Source organism: Anomaloglossus baeobatrachus, chromosome 5 (assembly GCF_048569485.1).
Source record: "Anomaloglossus baeobatrachus isolate aAnoBae1 chromosome 5, aAnoBae1.hap1, whole genome shotgun sequence".
NCBI lineage: Eukaryota > Metazoa > Chordata > Amphibia > Anura > Aromobatidae > Anomaloglossus > Anomaloglossus baeobatrachus.
Window position 1 is genome coordinate 287,770,789 of NC_134357.1, and position 22,489 is coordinate 287,793,277.

General features: G+C 43.2%; 1 protein-coding gene across 4 annotated transcripts in view; it reads left to right on the forward strand.

The window, feature by feature from the left end:
- The window catches only part of SEPTIN9 (septin 9), a 440,211-nt gene that overhangs the window by 170,218 nt on the left and 247,504 nt on the right, over positions 1–22,489 (forward strand). Inside the window, exon 1 of one of the 4 annotated variants that reach the window (XM_075349536.1) lies at positions 19,341–19,632. The exons of the other annotated variants lie outside the window; for them this stretch is intronic. Within the exon in view, the coding sequence (XP_075205651.1) occupies positions 19,578–19,632 (55 nt within the window). The 5' untranslated portion in view covers positions 19,341–19,577. Of the gene's footprint in view, positions 1–19,340; positions 19,633–22,489 lie in introns of those variants that run through there. 4 annotated transcript variants of the gene reach the window in all.

Consider the following 22,489-nt stretch of genomic DNA (forward strand, 5'->3'; position numbering starts at 1 on the left):
CAGGCCACAGCACGGCTGGCGGTTAACCCCATGCCTCCCAAACTCTGCTCCACATAAAAGGGAGTATTTGTGTCTTCCATTCGGCACGTCACACTCTTTCTGACACAGGAATTGACACACAGGGGAGTTCTTCTTTTCAACATTAACTTTACTCTTGACAGGGTACTTCGCCCTCAATCCAACACCACTTTGTTTAGTTTCAGTTTCCATATACTTCGCCCCCAATCCAACATCACTTCGTTAAGTTTCAGTTTCCACATACTTCGCCCCCAATCCAACACCAATATAACATTCTTCACTATCAACAGACTGGGTAACCAGGGTACCGAATTTGGTCCCACAGGAGTTCTTCACAGTTGCAGCATTCTCGATTACAGTCTAATTTGGCGGCCGGCCACTTCTCTGGCACCTGTGTACCATTGGGCACCACAAGGCCACTCATCCGCCTGACAGACGTCACTCTAGCACTGGCCAAGTCATTGTACCTCCTAAGCCCTTCCATCCCACTCACAGGGACTTGCATGTTGGCTGGAAGGGACTTACAGCGTATTCTTCGTTAGCTATGCTCCGGCCGTGACCAGACGTACCCTTCTCCAGAGGGTGCAACTGACTGTCAGTTGCCAGAGGAGTTTTTTGAGTATCCGCAGCAGGGAAACACTCGCCTTCCCAACCGGCCAGACGATACCCACAGCAGGGGACGATGTTTTGACAATCCTACAGCAACAGGATCCCTTGTCCTGCCGGTCCAGGATTGGCCCTTAGGGCCTACTAATTCTCTGAGGTCACCACACACCAACCACAGATGTGCATTCATCCTCTCCTCGGTGACTCTCCTCACAATTTCTCCCCTTTATCCCCTCCCTACCTCACAGGACAAAGGAAGTGGCCGAGCACACCATGGCCACCTTGTGGCCAAACAATAACAGTATACAATACAGGCAATGGAACTACAGGTCACAGAAAGTCTGCAGGTGTGGGGTGGGCTGAGCCCTGCACCCCCCTTCCAGGCTCACATAAAATCTGGCCATTTTTGTGTGCTAAATATCTCAATATTTTTATGCTTTTCATAGCAGTAATGTGTGACGCCCCTGGTCTAGTCATTCTGCTCTTTAGTGCAGGGCTCAACCCCCCATGGTTCTGGGTTCCCAACCTATGGTACTGCCTCCATCCGCATCCAAATCCCAACCACTCCTCACACCACAACCTGTCAGGCACACCAATGGGCTGCCTAGCTGGAATAGGGCCGCCCACCTAGGGGTCAGGCAGACTGGTGGGAGGGAAGTAGAACAGAGTAGTGGAAGCCCTCGAGAAGTGATTAGCTGAGGGAGTGGTGGCTCCCTGTATGTTAGAGGTTGGGTTGCAGATGGTGGTCTGGGCCTGGAGGAGTCGGAGATCCGGTCGCAGGGAATTGAAGCTGGGTGCCTAGACCTGGTCTGTCTTGGATGATGGTCAGCAGCTCAAGTCTAATAACCAGTCCGTGACCGAAAGCACGGTAGGGTACAGGACCCTAGGACGGGGAGTAGCTTCAGGCAACCCGGCAATTAACCTGTGGAGGATAGTGACTTTATGGACTGTCCCCAAGAAGCTCAGAGATCAGGGGCACTAGCGCAACAAGGGGGATAGGGCTTTCCAACCCATGCAGCCCACAGAAATCCCAAGCGTGAGCCCTTGAGAGCGCAGCTCCACTACCAACAAGTAGGGAGCAGGGCCCGGACAGCTTTAAGTCAACGGGCCACCAGAACATTTCTAATTTGTGCACGGAGGCAGGCTCTGGACCACCCGGCAGTACCAGAGGGGACGGATACACGGACGAGCTCCCCCAAGAGGGCAGCGGCACCCAGAGACTTGGTTTACCTTGTTGTCAGTCTGCTTTGCGGTCGCTTCATCACCAACACTGCCTGAGTGAGTACGCTGTCCTCCCCTGCTTCCAACCAGCGCTGCGCTCCCCTACACCTCCATCCAGAGTCCTGGGGCCTCCCCTACCATGCAGGGAACGTCATCTGGCTGCCCCACTCCATCTTCCCCAGGTACTCCCATCGGCAGTGGAGGTACTCCCCTTACCGCGAACCACGGGTGATGTCACAAACTCTTATCCCCTGTAAATAGTCCCCTTTGCATTTGAGTGGTCGCAAGCCCCCGGGTCCGGAGACCCTCAAGCCACAGCAGCAACCCCGGATCCGAGCGGTTCGACCGCTGCAGGGGCGGCACAAATGCATGTATGTATTTCAATATTTATTGTTACACACATCTTAGCACTATAGTTTTAATTGAGAAATGACACATCACTGAATTCGGTATTTTAGCCACTGTCTCCTGCTGTCCTCAGATTAGATAGCAAAAACCTGCTGACAGATTCCCTTTAATAAGAGGTAAACAGCAGTTGCTAGTTTTTATAAGCACTGTGCAATTTTACTTATTTAAGAACTTGAGATAATCCCTATAATTTCTGAGAATCCTGAATCACTATATCAGGAATTGGAAAAGAAAAAAAACATTTTTTTTCTTAATACAATAGTATAACCTAAAATAATAGAATAAGAGGCTATTCTTCACAATCCCATTCTCACATCCTGAAAAAGCACTGTGGGATGGTAGCAATATGAAATCATAGCTTGTCCTCTCATGTGTTATTCTCTTGTGCTTTCCTCTAATGACTTCAATAGGGAAAAATGTGGCCTAAAAGACACATATAAGGAGCTCATGTTTCCATACCAGCATTGTATGAACAGAACAGGACACAGTAAGCTACAATGGAAGCCACCTTCATTACATAGTATAATGTGTAAATCAGATATTATTGACTAAGTGCCTAACCTACGCTTACCAAGTCAGTGTTTCCATACATACACTCCAATATTGGTACTTAAGCAATAAGCATGTGCTCACTTTCAGCTTATCTAATAGGCAGATTATGGTCTAGTGTACGTTAGGGGATTTTGGGTTTACTGTAATCTATCACTAGGAAAGCTCCATATAGAAAGTCGAGTGCTGTTGGTCAGACATAGTCAGTACCTCTCCCCGCAACCATGTATCTGCATAATGAACTGCAGAGCAGCCATTAAAAATGGCTGTCTGCCATTCTTGATAGGAAAGCAGGAGAGCATATGCAGTTACATGTATTATACCATAGTTGAGAAGGTTCCTTTATGTAAGAATGGACTAAATTGTCAGCTGCCAGAGGGGGAATGGACTAAATTGTCAGCTGCCAGAGGGGGAAGGAGACTAATTCTGTGTAAAGGCTACCCAAGCAGTAAACATTAGCAGCACCAAGGGAACACATTTTAATAATCGTTACACAACTTTTCTCAGCTTTTCAAAAGCACCTTTTTGTATGAAAATATTTTATAGGATTATCCCTTTGAACATATAGTAAAAAGAGGGCAGTGTAAAAGTATACCAGTATACAGTAATATCTTATAGGTCCACATACACAAGCAGCTATCAGCCGACTCCTCCATACACAGGAAGATTCAGCTCAGTCAAGAACTTCTTTATTCTCTATGTGAGACGTCACATCATCTGTTGTAGAGACTACCCCCACCACCATATACATTGTCGGTGGGTTTATTTAAGGTGTATGTGGGCTTTTAGCACCACCTAATGGTGGCCGATAGTTAGAATTGTATGTATTGCAATGTTTATAAAGGATTTGGAACAATGTTTAATAAGAAAATAAAGCTCCCACTTTTATAAAGATATTTAGCAGTATTAAGCACAAATGTCATGGTGTTAAAGGCTCACAGGGGTGTACTAACATGCTAATGGGGCCAAATAGCAAGGGAAGCAACGCCCTTGGGACTAGTCCTCATGCTCAGTAGCATGCGATAAAAGATCTTTAGAAATACTTTTTCTAAAGATCTCCTTATCTATGCTACTAGATACAGGGACGGTTAGGCATGGATTAGCAATATGTACCCAGAACTGCTCGTGGTTCTGGGTGCATATTGGACCTGACAGGTTCCCTTTAATGGAAACCTTTAATTTCCAAAAATGCTATTAACCTGCACATATGGGGTTAATCTGCAAGTTGATAGCATTACAAAGCTTCCCAGCGGCTGCACTGAAAACCTTACTATCGGAGGAATTTAACTTCATTCCTCCCGGCAGCCACCGGCTTTCAGTCATAGCGCAGCTTTGGTCATCGCTCAGTACATAGTGAGGGGTGGCTGTAATCACGGACCAGCACTAAATGACAACCAACTCTGTACTGATGCACTGATGAGCTAGTGGTCAGTCAGTGCCGGAATATGTTTACAGCCGCCATGTACTATATACTGCTGTGCCCCTATGACTGAAAGCCGGAGGCTGCTGGAAGGAATATAGTTAATTTCCTCCTTTCAGTGCAGAAACTGGAAAGCTTTAGAACGCTATTAACCCACATATTAAGCCCATACCTGCAGGTTAATAGTATTTTGGGACGTGACAGGCTCGCTTTAATGACACATATAGTGACAGCAGCTACAGTTACTGTATATGTCATTAAATAATATGCAATAAAAAAGATTATTTTGACTTCCGTTTCCACAGTTACATTTGTATACTCTGTATCTACGTAGATAGATGGGGGGGTCCCTGGCCACTAATCACAGAACCCATTAAGCTGGGTCTAATGACGTTTTGATAGCTTTATGTGTCAGAATAGACACATTGGTGGGTATCCAGGAGCTGGAATCTCCCATTGTCTTGATGGATGGTCAGATGTCAAGTTATGTCTCAAAATAAACACCAACACTGATTTGTTCTGGGCACTGGTATTGGTTCCAAGTCCTGGATTGAAACTAGTGCAGCCCATTCAGCATAAATGACTTGTATACCCCATAAAGCTGTTTTATACAAACAAGAAGCTATGGAATATGCAATACTAATCAGACTGTTATTCCCATGAAGGGTGTATGTGGGCAACTGAACAACAGAAAATGGTGTTTCAGATGAAAAGAAGTAATTACCTGCCCACAGGATAGCTGATACATTGATGATTGGTGGGGTTCTGACCCTCACTAATTGGCAGAAAGGGTACACTTATCCCCTTTAGAATGGAGAGGAAGTGTGAATGTCCGATCGTGGCTCCATTCATTGCCCATGGGGCTACTCTTGGCTTTTTCTAGCAGGCTCATAGAAAATTAATGGACTGGCGGTCAGGCATCCGACCTGCCACTCTATTTTGTAATGAGGTGCTCCATCAGAAATACAAAGTCCTCTTGCTGCTGATCGGTGCAGGTACCAGAGGTCAGACCCCACCAGTCAGTAAGTTTTCACCAATCCTTTAGATATTGCTGCTACTTTAGTTTTTTTGGGAGATATGCGGCTGTGACAGCCCCTCTTAATGGCGGTGCCAGGAGAGATAGCTGTTGGCCGACATGTATGGAGGGCCATTACTATCACATCACAGCAAACCCGGAGCTCAGCTGATTTCCGAGGCCAACGTAGGTTAACAGTGCACCGACCTGTGGTGTTCCATGCCATTATTATGGTCAGTATTTTCCATCAGCATTTGCAAGCTAAAATCAGGAGTGGAACCTGCGGAGAGCAAAAATGTAATGGAGGGATCCACGCCTATTCTGTGTTTTAGAGTCACTCCTGGTTTTGGCAACAAATACTGATTAAATATTGACCAAAAATAATTACATCTGATTAAAAATTTACATTGTGACCCTCCAATGGCAGCTGCTCTCGATATCAGGTTAGGGTGATGGGAGTCGGACTCCTACTGACCTAAAATCCTAAAAATAAGCCATCAAAAGTGTGGACAAACCCTTTAAGTTTGACATAAATATGAATATGTCATGCAAAACTAGCCTATACTGGTGCTTTAGATTCATCATAAAAATCATACAGTTTAGGTAAAACAATCATCTATATCTTCATATATATATACACATATATATTCATATATATACACATATATATATATATATATATATATATATATATATACGTATATACATACATATATTGCTCAAAAAAATAGAGGGGACACTTAAGCAATTCAATGGTATTTTAGTGTTCCCTTTATTTTTTTGAGCAGTATATATATACACATATATATGTGTATATATATATATATATATATATATATATATATATATATATATACATATTCTGTGTATATTTATGTACAGACCAAAAGTTTGGATGCACCATTTCATTCAAAGAGTTTTTTTTATTTTCACGACTCAGAAAATTGTAGATTCATATTGAATCTACTACACTTGCAAACTTCAAACGGAACCTAAAGACTCATCTGTTCAGAAATGCCTATAACCTTGAATGACCTCACTGCCCCACCACCGTGCGGAGCTGCCGCCCCACCACCGTGCGGAGCTGCCGCCCCACCACCGTGCGGAGCTGCCGCCCCACCACCGTGCGGAGCTGCCGCCCCACCACCGTGCGGAGCTGCCGCCCCACCACCGTGCGGAGCTGCCGCCCCACCACCGTGCGGAGCTGCCGCCCCACCTACACCCCACCTACTGTCTCCTCCCCATAATCCTATAGAATGTAAGCCCGCAAGGGCAGGGCCCTCTTCCCTCTGTACTAGTCTGTCTACTGTAACTTGTACATGTATTTTGTATGTAACCCCCTTCTCATGTACAGCACCATGGAATCAATGGTGCTCTATAAATAAATAATAATAATAATAATAAAAGGCATCAAAACTATGAATTAACACATGAGGAATGAAATACTTAACAAAGAAGTGTGAAACAACTGAAAATTTGTCTTATATTCTAGGTTCTTCAAAGTAGCCACCTTTTGTTTTGATTACTGCTTTGCACACTCTTGGCATTCTCTTGATGAGGTTCAAGAGGTAGTCACCGGAAATGGTCTTCCAACAGTCTTGAAGGAGTTCCCAGTGATGCTTAGCACTTATTGGCCCTTTTTGACTTCACTCTGCGGTCCAGCTCACCCCAAACCATCTCGATTGGGTTCAGGTCTGGTGACTGTGGAGGCCGGGTGATCTGGCGTAGCACCCCATCACTCTCCTTCTTAGTCAAATAGCCCTTACACAGCCTTGAGGTGTGTTTGGGGTCATTGTCCTGTTGAAAAATAAATGATGGTCCAACTAAACGCAAACCGAATGGAATAGCATGCCTCTGCAAGATGCTGTGGTATACAGAAAGAGCCACAGCCACACCATGATTTACCAGATACATATATGACCATTGAGCACCATGTTATGTATAAGGAACTGGATGGGGACTGAGGATAAGTCGTAATAATTGTCAATCAAAGAGAAAACACACGACCAAAAATCCAAAGTGCAAAGGGGAAATCTTTATTGACACAGGGGTAGGTGCCGGGCGGCACGAGACAAGTGAGGGCGCGGACATCAATCACTGATCAAAATATACATACAATTGTCACAGATTCCTTATGAACTGATATTTCAGTCTATCCATAATATAATATAGTCATGTACCATCAATTATTTCTTATATTTCATGTAAATTACAAGATGATAAATATATGATGAAACCGTGAACACAATTATCAACCAGGCAGGGCCATGTCACTATCTAGTGGAGAGGAAAAATTTCCTTCAATTCCCGTCCATCTGGGTCCCTGACACTAACTAGTGGGGAGGAAAAATTCCCTTAGATTCCCATCCATCAGGGTCCCTGATCACATTAAGACAATATCATGGCCAAAATAATAGCAGTAACATGTCAAAAAATCAGGGAACTAGGCTCCAGGGCTATGTATAGGTATGATAGACAGGTGGCACGCTTTTACCTGGGAGACAATGGTGGTCAGAGAGAGGTGTCCGCGTCCTTCCCGACGGCCATTTCGGCTATGAAGCCTTCGTCAGGGGGCGAAGCCTGACGAAGGCTTCATAGCCAAAACGGCCATCGGGAAGGACGCGGACACCTCTCTCTGACCACCATTGTCTCCCAGGTAAAAGCGTGCCACCTGTCTATCATACCTATACATAGCCCTGGAGCCTAGTTCCCTGATTTTTTGACATGTTACTGCTATTATTTTGGCCATGATATTGTCTTAATTTGATCAGGGACCCTGATGGATGGGAATCTAAGGGAATTTTATCTCCCCACTAGTTAGTGTCAGGGACCCAGATGGATGGGAATTGAAGGAAATTTTTCCTCTCCACTAGATAGTGACATGACCCTGCCTGGTTGATAATTGTGTTCACGGTTTCATCATATATTTATCATCTTGTAATTTACATGAAATATAAGAAATAGTTGATGGTACATGACTATATTATATTATGGATAGACTGAAATATCAGTTCATAAGGAATCTGTGACAATTGTATGTATATTTTGATCAGTGATTGATGTCCGTGCCCTCACTTGTCTCGTGCCGCCCTGCACCTACCCCTGTGTCAATAAAGATTTCACCTTTGCACTTTGGATTTTTGGTCGTGTGTTTTCTCTTTGATTTAAGATGCTGTGGTAGCCATGCTGGTTCAGTATGCCTTCAATTTTGAATAAATCTCCAACAGTGTCACCAGCAAAGCACCCCCACACCATCACACTTCCTCCTCCATGCTTCACGGTGAGAACCAGGCATGTAGAGTCCATCCGTTCACCTTTTCTGCGTCGCACAAAGACACTGTGGTTGGATCTAAAGATCTGAAATTTGGACTCATCAGACCAAAGCACAGATTTCCACTGTTCTAATGTCCATTCCTTGTGTTCTTTAGCCCAAACAAGTCTCTTCTGCTTGTTGCCTGTCCTTAGCAGTGTTTTTTTAGCAGGTATTTCACCATGAAGGCCTGCTGCACAAAGTCTCCTCTTAACAGTTGTTCTAGAGATGTGTCTGCTGCTAGAACTCTGTGTGGCATTTACCTGGTCTCTAATCTGAGCTGCTGTTAACCTGCGATTTCTGAGGCTGGTGACTTGGATAAACTTATCCTCCGCAGCAGAGGTGACTCTTGGTCTTCCTTTCCTGGGGTGGTCCTCATTTGAGCCAGTTTCTTTGTAGCGTTTGATGGTTTTTGTCACTGCACTTGGGGACACTTTCAAAGTTTTCCCAATTTTTCGGACTGACTGACCTTCATTTCTTAAAGTAACAATGGCCACTTGTTTTTCTTTACTTAGCTGCTTTTTTCTTCCATAATACAAATTCTAACAGTCTATTCAGTAGGACTATCAGCTGTGTATCCACCAGACTTTTGAACAACACAACTGATGGTCCTAACCTCATTTATAAGGCAAGAAATCCCACTTATTAAACCTGACAGGGCACACCTGTGAAGTGAAAACCATTTTCGGTAACTACCTCTTGAAGCTCATCAAGAGAATGCCAAGAGTGTGCAAAGCAGTAATCAAAGCAAAAGGGGGCTACTTTGAAGAACCTAGAAGATAAGACATATTTTCAGTTGTTTCACACTTTTTTGTTAAGCATTTCATTCCACATGTGTTAATTCATAGTTTTGATGCCTTCAATGTGAATCTACAATTTTCAGAGTCATGAAAATAAAGAAAACTCTTTGAATGAGAAGGTGTGTCCAAACATTTGGTGTGTACTGTATATATACACATATATATACTGTTCAAGAAAATAGAGGGAGCACTTAAACAAGGATTTTGTATTTTGGTGTTCCCTTTATTATTTTGATCAATATATATATATATATATATATATATATATATATATAAAGTGTATGTATATATATATATATATATATATATATATATATATATATACTTTTTCTGGGTGGGTCATCTTCTTTGCTGGTATGCCTGCTTCTTTTTTTATGTCTCCAGCTCCTATATATTCTCTGCTCACATTGCTATAAGCAATAAGTTACAACATTACATAGGCACCCTATACAATGCATAGTGCTAAATTTATTAAAGTTTTATTGCAGACCTATAGTCATATTTCTTGGCTTAAAGTCTCACAACATAAAACCAACAACCTCAAGGTGCATAATACAAATCTATGAGAAAAGAAAGAAAAAGCACCACTATGTGTGCAGATGGATAGATATCTGCAGCCACAAAAACAATTTGAGATCCCTTAAGAAACCTCATGTTATTGTGACAAAAACATTGAGTAGTTTTGCATCTCACGTATATTTCAGAACTTTCTATTAAAATTAGATCATATGTAAATCTCCCAACGTCAATACGTACGTTTTAGGGGAGGGGGAGAGGGTGGAGGGGCCAGTTAGGATTGCTGCTATGGGGCCCCATTCTGTGTACTCCCCTACTCAGCTTAATCAATTTAGGATTCAAATTAAAATAAAAATAATGGATACTCACCTATTGCAGTGATGCTGTTCCAGCGATGTCAGCACTGATGTTCCTGGAGAGAGAAGTGACTTGTTGTGTCATGGACTTCTATGGATCAGATCAATTGTCTTCCTGGCTTACATGTAGTGTTTACGTGTTGTATACCTTTTGTTCAGTATTGAAAAACATAGGTCTGTAGGTGACCATTATACTGTGTGGAGAGCTGTGTATGGGCCATTATACTTTGTTGTTGGGCATAATAATGTGTGAAAGGCTGTGTGAGGGCCATCACACTGTGTAGAGGGCTGTGTGGGGGCCATTATACAGTTTGAAGAGCGGTATACGGACCATTATACTGCGTGGATGGCTTTGTGGGAGCCTTTATTCTATATGGAGGATTATGTGAGGGTCATTATACTGTGTGGCTATTACACTGTATGATGGCCTGTGTTGGGGCCATTATACTGTTTTGAGTGTTGTGTGAAGGCAATTGTACTGTGTTAGGGCCGTTATACTATGTGGAGGGCTGTGTGGGAGCCATTATATTGCATGAAGGGCTATATGGGGGCCATTGTACTGCGTTGTGGCCTGTATGTGAATATTATATTGTGTGATAGGCTATGTGGAGGTCATTATACTGTGTAAAGGGCTGTGGGGGCCATCATACTGTGTTTTGGGACTGTAGGGACCATCATACTGTGTTGGGGTCATTGAGGACATCAATATGTGTATGGGAACTGTGAAGGGCTGTGCGGGCCATCATACTGTGTTTTGGGTCTGTGTGGACCATCATGCTGTATTGGGGTCACTGCAGGCCTTAATATGTGAAGGCAGTATTTTGTGTGAACTGTGAAGACAGTATTTTGTTGGGGACACTGTGGGGGCATTATAGTATGCATATAGATAGTAATGTTGAGGAATTCTTTGTGGGGATTTCACCCTGTGTTTGGGAAGCATTTTTATTTGCATCATACTTTATAACATCCATGAATGTGGTATTGTATTATGTACTAAGGGGTTTCAATAGGGGTAAAAATTACTTTGTAACAGCTGCAATGCTTTGTCTTTAAAAGTTGGGATATGTGCCCTTCTATGACTATGCCTATGCCCTGTGACCCCACATAATCCACCATATATTTTTTGGGTAGGATGGGGTCCAAATTAGGATTTGTGCTATGGCGCCCCACGATTTCTAGGTACCCAACTGCCCAGCCTAATTAATTTAGAACCAAAATTAGAATGGGCACTTTACTGTACAGCTATGGAGGCAGTGTCTGAATGCCTTTCTCGAGCACCCCTTCAGATAAAAGCTGTCATTCTCTAGTCTAGTATTTATTCTGATTTTACAATAGGGACTTTATAGTCAAGTATTACACTCCCATGAATAGCATCTCTTTTTTTCTTCACAAGATTTAAATATGACCTCCAAGACTACTGTCTACTACATTCATACAAGGTAATAATATTTGTTCTGATCTACGGTAAGAGCTTACAATGCAACGTAAGGATCAATATGCTGCTCCTTTATCTGGCCCTACAGCTGTCAGGGGCCCAGGTAAAATGTAAAAAGAAGGGTCTTCTCGTCACCCATTGTACGCCGTTATGCTGCTTACAAAGCAGCTTGTACTGTACATGGTCCTGTCCTCCTGACAGCAGGGAGGCGTGAAGGTGGAGGTTAGAAAAGCTGCAGGAGTAAGGTGAAGAGGACTGGATGTACTAAGAAATCATAACAACAGAAGCATTGTCTACACAGCAATGGCTCCCCATCTTTCTTACGTTGAGAGCCACATTTACGTCGCAAGCCACATTAAGAGCCCCCTGAGTATTGACATCAAGCTCCTGCTCTCTTTCTTCCCCATGATAGCTTCAAGAGAAACCTCAAGACCCACCTCTTCCAACAAGCCTACAACCTACAATAGCCCTCAGTCCAGTAGACCACTGCGCAACCAGCTCTGTCCTCACCTATTGTACCATCACCCATTCCCTGTAGACTGTGTATAGGGTCCTCTCTCCTCCTATACCAGTCTGTTTTGTACTGTTAATGATTGTTGTACGTATACCCTCTTGCACTTGTAAAGCGCCATGGAAAAAAGGGCGCTATAATAATAAATAATAGTAATAATAATGATAGTGACACCCAAAGCCCCCATCACCGGTATAGTGACAACCAAAGCTTCCCCATAGAAATGAGGCAGTATTCCTAGATCCAAAGATCCCCACCTTACCTACCTTTGGTATTTCCATATCAGCCACTTCCGCCACATTATTGTATCCAGATTAAAGCACTCCGTCTGACTGGCAGTATCATCGTATACCAAAGTCAGTATATACAAGTGCATCTCATTAAATTCGAATATACTCAAAAAGTTAATTTATTTCAGTAATTCAATACAAAAAGTGAAAAACATATTATATAGAGTCATTACACACAGAGGGATCTATTTCAAGTGTTTATTTCTGTTAATGTTAGTGATTATGGCTTACAGGCAATGAAAGCCCATAAGTCATCTCAGAAAATTAGAATAATTATCACAAAACACCTGCAAAGGCTTCCTAAGCATTTAAAATGGTCCCTTAAGGCCACGTCTCACTAAGCAACATCGCTAGCAACATCGCTGCTGAGTCACGTTTTTTGTGACGCAACAGCGATGTTGCTAGCAATGTTGCTGTGTGTGACATCCAGCAACAACCCAGCCCCTGCTGTGAGGTCGCTGGCTGTTGCTGAATGTCCTGGACCATTTTTAAGTTGTTGCTCTCCCGCTGTGAAGCACACATCGCTGTGTGTGACAGCGACAGAGCAATAACTGAATGTGCAGGCAGCAGGAGCCGGCTTCTGCGGACTCTGGTAACCACGGTAAACAGCGGGTAACCAAGAAGCCCTTTCCTTGGTTACCCGATATTTACCTTCGTTACCGGCGTCCACCGCTCTCACGCTGTCAGTGCCAGCTCCCTGCACACATAGCCAGACTAACATCAGGTAATTAACATTGCAGGGAGCCAGCGCAAAGCGGTGTGCGCTGGTACCCAAGGTAAATATCGGGTTGGTTACCCGATATTTACCTTAGTTACCAAGCGCAGCATCGCTTCCACGGGTCGCTGCTGGCTGGGGGCTGGTCACTGGTTGCTGGTGAGATCTGCCTGTTTGACAGCTCACCAGCAACCCATGTAGCGACGCTCCAGCGATCCCTGCCAGGTCAGGTTGCTGGTGGGATTGCTGGAGTGTCGCTTAGTGTGACGGTACCTTTAGTCTGGTTCAGTAGGCTACACAATCATGGGGAAGACTACTGACTTGACAGATGTCCAGAAGGCAGTTATTGACACACTCCACAAGGAGGGTAAGCCACAAAAGGTCATTGCTAAAAAATCTGGCTGTTCACAGAGTGCTGTATCCAAGCATATTAATGTGAAGTTGAATGGAAGGAAAAGGTGTGGTAGAAAAAGGTGCACAAGCAACTGGGATAACCGCAGCCTTGATAGGATTGTTAAGAGAAGGCCATTCAAAAATTTGGGGGAGATTCACTTGTAGTAAATGTTCATCCAGGTCTACATTTTTGTGCAGGACTACCGTAGTCACAATAGTCACCATCTGAAGACTTGCTTTTCATAGCAATTTGCTAGACATGATGCTAATCTACCAAGCCGATAAACACCTGCAAGCCAGGGCCATCTTAGTACATGGGCTCAATGGGCACTTGCACGTGGGTCCCACGAGCATAGGGGCCCCTGCTAATCTGTGTATCTTATAGCGTAACTAAACTTATGGAAAACTTTACACTAAAAGAACGGCCATGTTTAACTGAGTATTTTTCATACATGTGACCTAGGAATGCGCCGCCTCCTTCCCCCGTAAAACTAGAATATTTAAAAATATTGCCTGAAAAAGAAGAGATATTATCTCAGCTAACAGAGGTCACATAAGATTCCAGCTTCAACCGTCCTCCATTTCACAAGCTGTACAGCATGCTTTTAATGTTTTAACACCAGTTTTGTTAACGTTTAGTGATGAGCGGACCCATGGAAGTTCGAGTTCCCCGTGTTCGAACGTACTTTGGTTAAAAGTTTGGTTCAGAACGAGAACTTGACCTGAACTTGAACCCGGACCCTGAACCCCCTGCAAGCAAATGTGAATAAGGAATACAATTTTTTTTTTTTAAATGACATGGGGTCCCCCCTATTTTTGATAACCAGCGCAGGTAATGCAGACCGCTGCGGGCTGCAACCCTCACCTCTCTGCTTACCTTGGCTGGTTATCAAGTATAGTCAAGATTCTAAACCGTTTTTTAAAATTAGTTATTTAAATAATTTAAAAAAAACAGCAAGGGATCACTCCATTGTTGGTAGCCAGTCAAGATAAAGCAGGAAGCTGAGGGTTGCAGCCCACAGCTGTCTGCTTAACCTGTGCTAGTTATCAAAACTTGTTGCCAGCTGTTACTCCAGTGCTAATAATGACAGACACCCTCATTACTAACCCGGTAAGTGTAGAGTTAAAAACACACACGCACATTGAGGAAAAAATAGTTTATTTGAATAAAACTCCCCCACATTCCCTTGTTCACCAGTTTAATAATTAAAAAGAAATCCTCCATGCTCAGACATAATCAAATGGTGTAAAGACCCATGATGCACATTGAATCCTTTGGAGCTTCGTTCTGAGAACATTCTCAGAACGAGGCTCAATAGGTTACTCCTGGTCAGTGGCAGTAACGGTATTTTGTAGACTTGAGAGAAATTTCAGGTCTCCTGCTGATCGGTAGTGACATATGGAGCCTCTTTCAGAACAAAGCTCCTTGGATTACATCGGATTTTTGAGGATTTCTTTTCAATTAATAAATTGGTGAATGAGGGAGTGTGGGGGAGTCTTTTTTCAAATAAGCTATTTTTTTCCTGTGACCATGTGTTTTTAACTCTACACATACTGGGTTAGTAATGGGGATGTCTGATAGACACCTGCCTATTACTAACCCCTGGTCTTGATGCCAGTTGTCAATTCACAGCTGACATCAACCCCAAAAGTATTACCCCGATTGCAACTGCCCCAGAGCAATCAGGAAGAGCCAGGCAATTCACCAGAATTGGCACATCTAATGGATTTTTAGGCTGGGGTTAAATAATCATAGGCCTTCCTAGCCCGATAATACCAGCCTACAGCTGTCTGCATTACCTGTGCGGGTTATGAAAATAGGGGGGACCCCACGTCATTTCTTCACTGTTCACAGCAGTGTACAAGTATCTACCATATACCGAAAAGCTGGATTGGCTGCTCTGTAACTTCTCAACAAATTTCATTAGCATACGAACAGCACCCAAACTCTGTACCTGGACACAGATTGTTTTTATAAAAGTCTATGTTCGAGTTTGGGCCCCAGACAACAGATGTCCGGTACAAACCTCAAACTTTACCGTTTGGGTTTACTCATTCATATTGAAGTGGCAATAAAATAAAGATATGTTTAATATTATCGACAATTTACTTTTTATTCCTGAGAGTGGTTATCGCATCATCCCAAGCACACTGATTTGCCCAGAGGCCCATAATGCTGTTAAGGCAGTCCTGCTGTGAGCCACATATCAAGGGACAGATCAAGGATCTGTAAGCCACATGGGGCTCCCAATCCACAGGTTGGGTACTCATGGTCTACAGCATTTTTCTGTCCTGCCTTTACTCTGTGGTCCCTCATTGCTTAAGTCCATATTTCCTAAAAAGTCCCTGGTTCCCTATAGATTAGACCCATTCTCCCAATAGAGCAACCGGCCTATCTTGGATTATGCTTCATCTTCTAAGAATATATTTTATAGATTACAGAGTCAATGGAGCCTCACATATTATGCACAGATTATTCATTATTTCTCTACTGAACCTGCACCCTCTCAATGAAAATAGCTTCTTGGCCAAAAAATATTATACACCATGTCCCCTATAGATCCCCTGGCTTTTCACAAATTATGCCCATCTCATTTTAAAGCCCATGGAAATCTGTGAATTCTGCCTCCTCTTCTTGTACAGTCTCTGGACTCACTCATTTATCTTTACCTATAGAGCCCATGTCTACTATTGATTACACCCGACTACTTGCAAAATACCTACACTCTCACTGTGACCCCTCTCCATACAGAGTCCATGCCCCCTCATCGATTAGTAGTCTTTTGCTACAGGCCCCTGGCAGTTTGTTGATTACGCCCTTTATCCTTACTGAGCCTTTGGTCCCTCATTGTTTGTGCCATCTATCCTGACAGTGGCACTGTTTGCCTGTTGACTGTCCTCTCGCCTCAAAAAGTACTTGGTCTGATAAATTGAGCTCACTTTGTTCCAGAGAGACCTTTGTCTTGTTACATTAGACCATCTCCATCAGAGAGCCCTTGGCTTATGGGTACTTCGTGCTCCCACTTTCCCAACCCTTGAAGACCTTGAATTATTTATTTTCCCTCTGTCCCCTTTTGTACCCTTGGTGTTACAATTCCCATATTGACTGGATATGCCATAAAAACCTGAATGTTGGCATCAGACTTATGGGAACTCCACTGATGTTGAGAAAGGGAAAATGGGTAGAAAAAGGGGCTATGTAAACACCTGTATGAAAGTTTTCTCTATGAGATTCATACGTCAACAGAAAAAGTGGACCTCTGAAGTCAGCACCAACCATTCAGATATATGTTGCTGAATGGCTTTCAAACAGTAGATTGTTATTAGCCCCTTTCATAAATTTCACAGATTTTAGATATTGCATTTTGGCCAGTGTTATGTTGCTCTCTGCAGAGCCCAGCCTGGCACACAAGTTGGGCCCGGACTCTAGCCAATTAGCAATTTATGGTCCAGTGGACAGAGATGTTGACCACAGAACACAGACTCAAGGGTTCAAATCCAGATGTATGACAATTACTGTTGGGTTGGTCTGATGACTTAACAATTTAGACACACCATTCCTCACTGGCATGCTGGAATGGTGTGTCATTCTCCGTAAGGAGAATAGCTTCCCCTTTAGACTACGTCTTAGCCTCTCATACAGTCAGATCAGATGTCATACTTTGCACTGACGAGGGACAACAACCCAAAACACCATGTCTGCAAATTGAGGATCTGATCTGGCATAAATCCTAAAGCGGGCTTTACACGCTGCGACATCGTTAATGCGGAGTCGTTAGGGTCACGGAATTCGTGACGCACATCCGGCCGCATTAGCGATGCCGTTGCGTGTGACACCGATAAGCGATTTTGCATCGTTGCAAAAACGTGCAAAATCGCTAATCGGCGACATGGGGGTCCATTCTCAAATCTCGTTACTGCAGCAGTAACGAGGTTGTTCCTCGTTCCTGCGGCAGCACACATCGCTGCGTGTGACGCCGCAGGAACGAGGAAGCTCCCCTTACCTGCCTCCCGGCCGCTATGAGGAAGGAAGGAGGTGGGCGGGATGTTACGTCCCGCTCAGCTCCGCCCCTCCGCTGCTATTGGGCGGCGGTTCAGTGACGTCGCTGTGACGCCGCACGGACCGCCCCCTTAGAAAGGAGGCGGTTCGCCCGTCACAGCGACGTCGCCGGACAGGTATGTATGTGTGACGGCTGTTGTCCGGCACGGGCAGCGATTTGCCCGTGTCACGCAACAGATGGGGGCGGGTACCCACACTAGCGATATCGGGACCGATATCGCAGTGTGTAAAGTAGCCTTTAGTCATACGAAAAGACTCATTGGCGGGTCACTTTGACTTCTAGGATTGCTACCTCCAATAGGTGGAACCAGAATTTGTCTTCTTCCTCCCTGCAGAGACAATTTCAATCTAGATATAGCAGTAAATATTGATTAAGGTTTTTTGGGTTTTCCAGAAAGGGAAGGGAGTCCTTACAAATGTTTGCTATGGGGCCCATGTTTTGTAGGTATGCCCTGATTAATTATTTCTGCCAAGTTCACAGCTCAGCTATCTTAGAGTAATTGGACAAAACGTCTTACATTTAGAAGTTAACACATGTAATAACTTAAAGGAGCTTTCCATGTTCGCATATATGTACCCCAAGATATGCAATAAATGCCCTATGAAGGTCTCCATTGCCCATTCCAGTAATTTTGATGACAAACACTCCACAAAGGTGTTCTAATCACGGAGCATTAGGCTTTCCTACCTTCTAATACACAGTTCTTTTTTGTAACTTTTCACTTCATTTAACACTGTGGATTTGTGCTATAAACAAATGTTCTGCCCACTGCTGATAATTAACTGGCCGTGAAAGTGTGCCAATGCTCTTCATCACTGTCAGCACAAACAGTAGCATGCAAGGAGACTTTAGAAGAGTCTAAGAGCCCTACTGAATGAGGAGACAATGCTACTGTCACAACACAAGCATGGCACGTTTACTACCCACAAAAACTGGCCCACCGAACATATGTCAAAGCCGGTACCCCCCTGTGTGTGGCTGGCTTCCTGTTGACAGCTGGCCTTTCCTCTTGCTTGATATTTCGGGAGTTCCTGCTGCCTATCAATCCAGCTCCAGGATATGGTGACGCCATCACTGTAACCCCTCAACTGCTGAACTACTACCCATTCAATGCTAAAAGAATCAAAAAGAGATACCGGGAAAGTTACAACCTGTGGAATTAGGGAAGGAAATGGAATTTAGGAAATACATCAATGAGAGCAATGGAAACGTCACTGGAAAAAAAAACAACTAATTATGGCGAGTGACAAAATGTAACAAAGGTCTGTGATAAAAATAAACAAATAGGATTCTGCAATATACAAGACGACAGAAATATATACAGATATAACACGGAGTTCGTAATTTATCAGGTTGTTGTTCTTAGCGATTTAAGTTCTCAGTATATACAATAAATTCCAAAAAGTGAAATGACAAATTCAGCAAATGCACACTGGGAAGTGCTCTCATATTTAGAAAAAAAACATTCTCTACGTGCAAGAAGACAACCGGGGAGTTATTCTAGGAATCAGCAATCGAAGATGAAAATTGTGGCTTGTAAAGGGTTACTAGCCGTTGCCACAAGCCACCTCGGTGGAGCTGGGAAGCCTAGGGAATGTGAGATGGGCAGCAGTGTTAGTGTGTGAGTGTGTCTGTGTGTGTGACATGGGTGGAGTTTGAGGGCTGCCTTTGCACCATTGATTCAAATCAGCTTTTAGGGGCTGTGTTCTATCTCCAGCTTCAAGTTAGGGAGAGAGTGAGAGACAAAACCCCACACGTATTAAAGGGAAAAAGTTTACAATCGCAGTCATAACAGGAGAATCCTTCCCCCCCTCCCTCTCCTCCTTCCCCCTTTCTTGGCGGCAGCTTCTGATGTGAGCCCATTTTTCCAAATTTGGGATTTGTTGTTTAGAGGGGGGAAACAAATCACTGCTGGGATCCAGGCAGATTGTGGAATTGTGGACGATCCCAAAAATGTCGGATCCTACAGTAAACGCGCACCTGGAAGGTATTATATCCGATTTTGAAGGTACGTAATCATCAGATTTCTTTTTTTTATGTCTTCCGAATGCATGGTGCTCTTTTACAACTGTACGTACGCTTGTGAGTGGGGAGAATTAAGATGTGTGATGTAAGACATAAAATGGAAGAATAGATATACAGTATGTAGACTAGCAGAAAATGGTGTGCAGGACATACTGTATATGGGTTCTTAGATACACATCTCAAAAATGCGAATTGAGACGTATGGACAGGAAATAGTGCCTGTTAGAAGAGTCAGGTAATGAGCGAGAGAGACATGGTGGATGGAGGGTAAAGGAGAGCGAGCTGAAAATTACTCAGAAAGAGCAGAAAAAATAGCAGTGAGTCACACAGAGGGGGAGGAAGTATGAGACATAGAATAGATTTTACTGCAACACATCTGTATGGAAAGCTAAAAAATGAACGACACAGATAACAGCGAGAACTGACAGTGCTACAGATCACTATGAAATCTCCAACACAACGTGATAGACCATATGTTGTACAAAACTTGTATGTCTATCTGCTATGGAATCTCCAACACAATGTGATAGACAATATGTTGTACACAACTTGTATGCCTATCTACTATGAAATCTCCAACACAATGTGATAGACAATATGTTGTACACAACTTGTATGTCTATCTGCTATGAAATTTCCAACACAATGTGATAGACAATATATTGTACACAACTTGTATGCCTATCTACTATGAAATCTCCAACACAATGTGATAGAAAATATGTTATACACAACTTGTATGTCTACCTGCTATGAAATCCCCAACACAATGTGATAGACAATATGTTGTACACAACTTGTATGTCTATCTGCTATGAAATCTCCAACACAATGTAATAAGACATACAAGTTGTGTACAACATATTGTCTATCTGCTATGAAATCTCCACCACAATGTGATAGACAATATGTTGTACACAACTTGTATGTCTATCTGCTATGAAATCTCCAACACAATGTGATAGACATACAAGTTGTGTCCAACATATTGTCTATCTGCTATGAAATCTCCAACACAATGTGATAGACATACAAGTTGTGTCCAACATATTGTCTATCTGCTATGAAATCTCCAACACAATGTGATAGACATACAAGTTGTGTACAATATATTGTCCAACGAGATATTCTAACTCCCAGTAGAGCATTAGTGAATCACTGACAGATGGAGGCGATTCACAAATCTGTCTTTGTTCACTATTAGTCTTGCAGCTAAGAATGGATTCTGCAAGAGAACAGTCTAAAACTTCTAATTCTGTAACCCTATAATCACTCGTCCCAATCCACCATCATGGTTCCTCCAAAATGACTAACGATGGCTTAATGGCCTGAAATGTCCCTTGGGTTATGTTCCAGATGGCACCCCTGGATTTCATGTGATCTCTTTTTCTCCTGAGAAGCCTTCTTCATCCTAATATTTTGCTGGTTCTTTGTAGTAGTCAAGTGGTATTTTGTCACATCTCAGCCCAGCTGAAAGGAAGGCTGTGCCTCTCATGTTTCCTTCTGTATGTTGGACGGGGTCAGCAGCTGAGCATGTCACTTTCAAAAAGTGAGAAGCTTGAAAGGTGGGGCAGAGGCATGAGGTTTTTATTTTTCTCTATTTCCTTATTAGACTGATTATAATGGATGGTGTTACTTCATTAAGGGTATTGTTACTACATGTTGCATGGTGGTTGGAATTTCAGAGTTAGGATATGCTCCTGCCAAAAATACAGATGTTCTTATTTAGCTTAATACAGGACTATACCTGTGAATGTCTCTTACTGCTTACCTAGTTCATATTATTGCAATATGAAATTATGGGTTACTTGAATTTGTGGAAAAAAGGAACTTGGATTTGAGGGCCAAAGCAGGGCATACACTAGAGATTTTGAATTGTAGAAAAGGCCAACGTAGACCACTTCTAATCTTTTTCAGGAACAAACAAAGGTAAAAATGCTGAAGAGGTTAGAGGTTGCACTGCAAGTTAGTATTTTTTTCTCAGTATTTGTAAGATTCTGTAATTGAAAAATGATAAGTGGCAGAGCTGCATCCAATCACAGGTTTAAGGGATTTCTCCTTTTGGTGACTGGCAACTTGGCATAAGGAGACTTATAAGTCATACAATGCTCCTGTTATGAGTGTGTCCCACTCTGGGGAGACCTCTCACAAGTCTGGGACCAGAAGGTCACAATACCTTATTAGGTACAGGTCTATAACTTGTATCTGAGTGAATCTACTTTCTTTTAATGCTGTAGGGGTTAAGGACTCTTTCCTATCTGGCTATCCTTTTTAGCCTTAATCTCAGGTGCAGCTCTTTTGTGACCACGCCTCTTCACTATAAAAGTCATGTGTCTTACCATCTGATGTCGGTTATAGAATCTCATTCTTATGCTGACCACTTTGGAAAGAGCCAGTCTCTGGAAGAAGCTGAGGAGTCGTGACTATTGTAGCTGTGGTGTTAGTTGGATTGGAGGAGTTTGTAGTATTTTCCTTTTTGTGTCTATCTTACTTCTGTTTGTCTACCTTACCTCATGTTGTATTATTGCAGTGGTGAGACTAGTGTTCTCGCTGGCCTTCTCACTATCCAGGGTGAGTTCAGGACAAGTGAGGGCCTAGGCATGTGGTGGCGACGGGGGGAAAGGACTCGTATAGGGATGTTAGGGAGCACAGGGTACAGACTCAAGTGAGTTGCAGGAGATATACCCTTTCCCCTCTCCCTATCACCTCCCTATCACAACGGTCCTTCTACCATTTCCATTGTTACCTTTGTATTGTACTGCATGCAGAGTACCTGTACACCCCAGCATGACAGCTCCTTTGGAAATGTAAGCATGCAAATAACATCTTCAGCGAGAGCG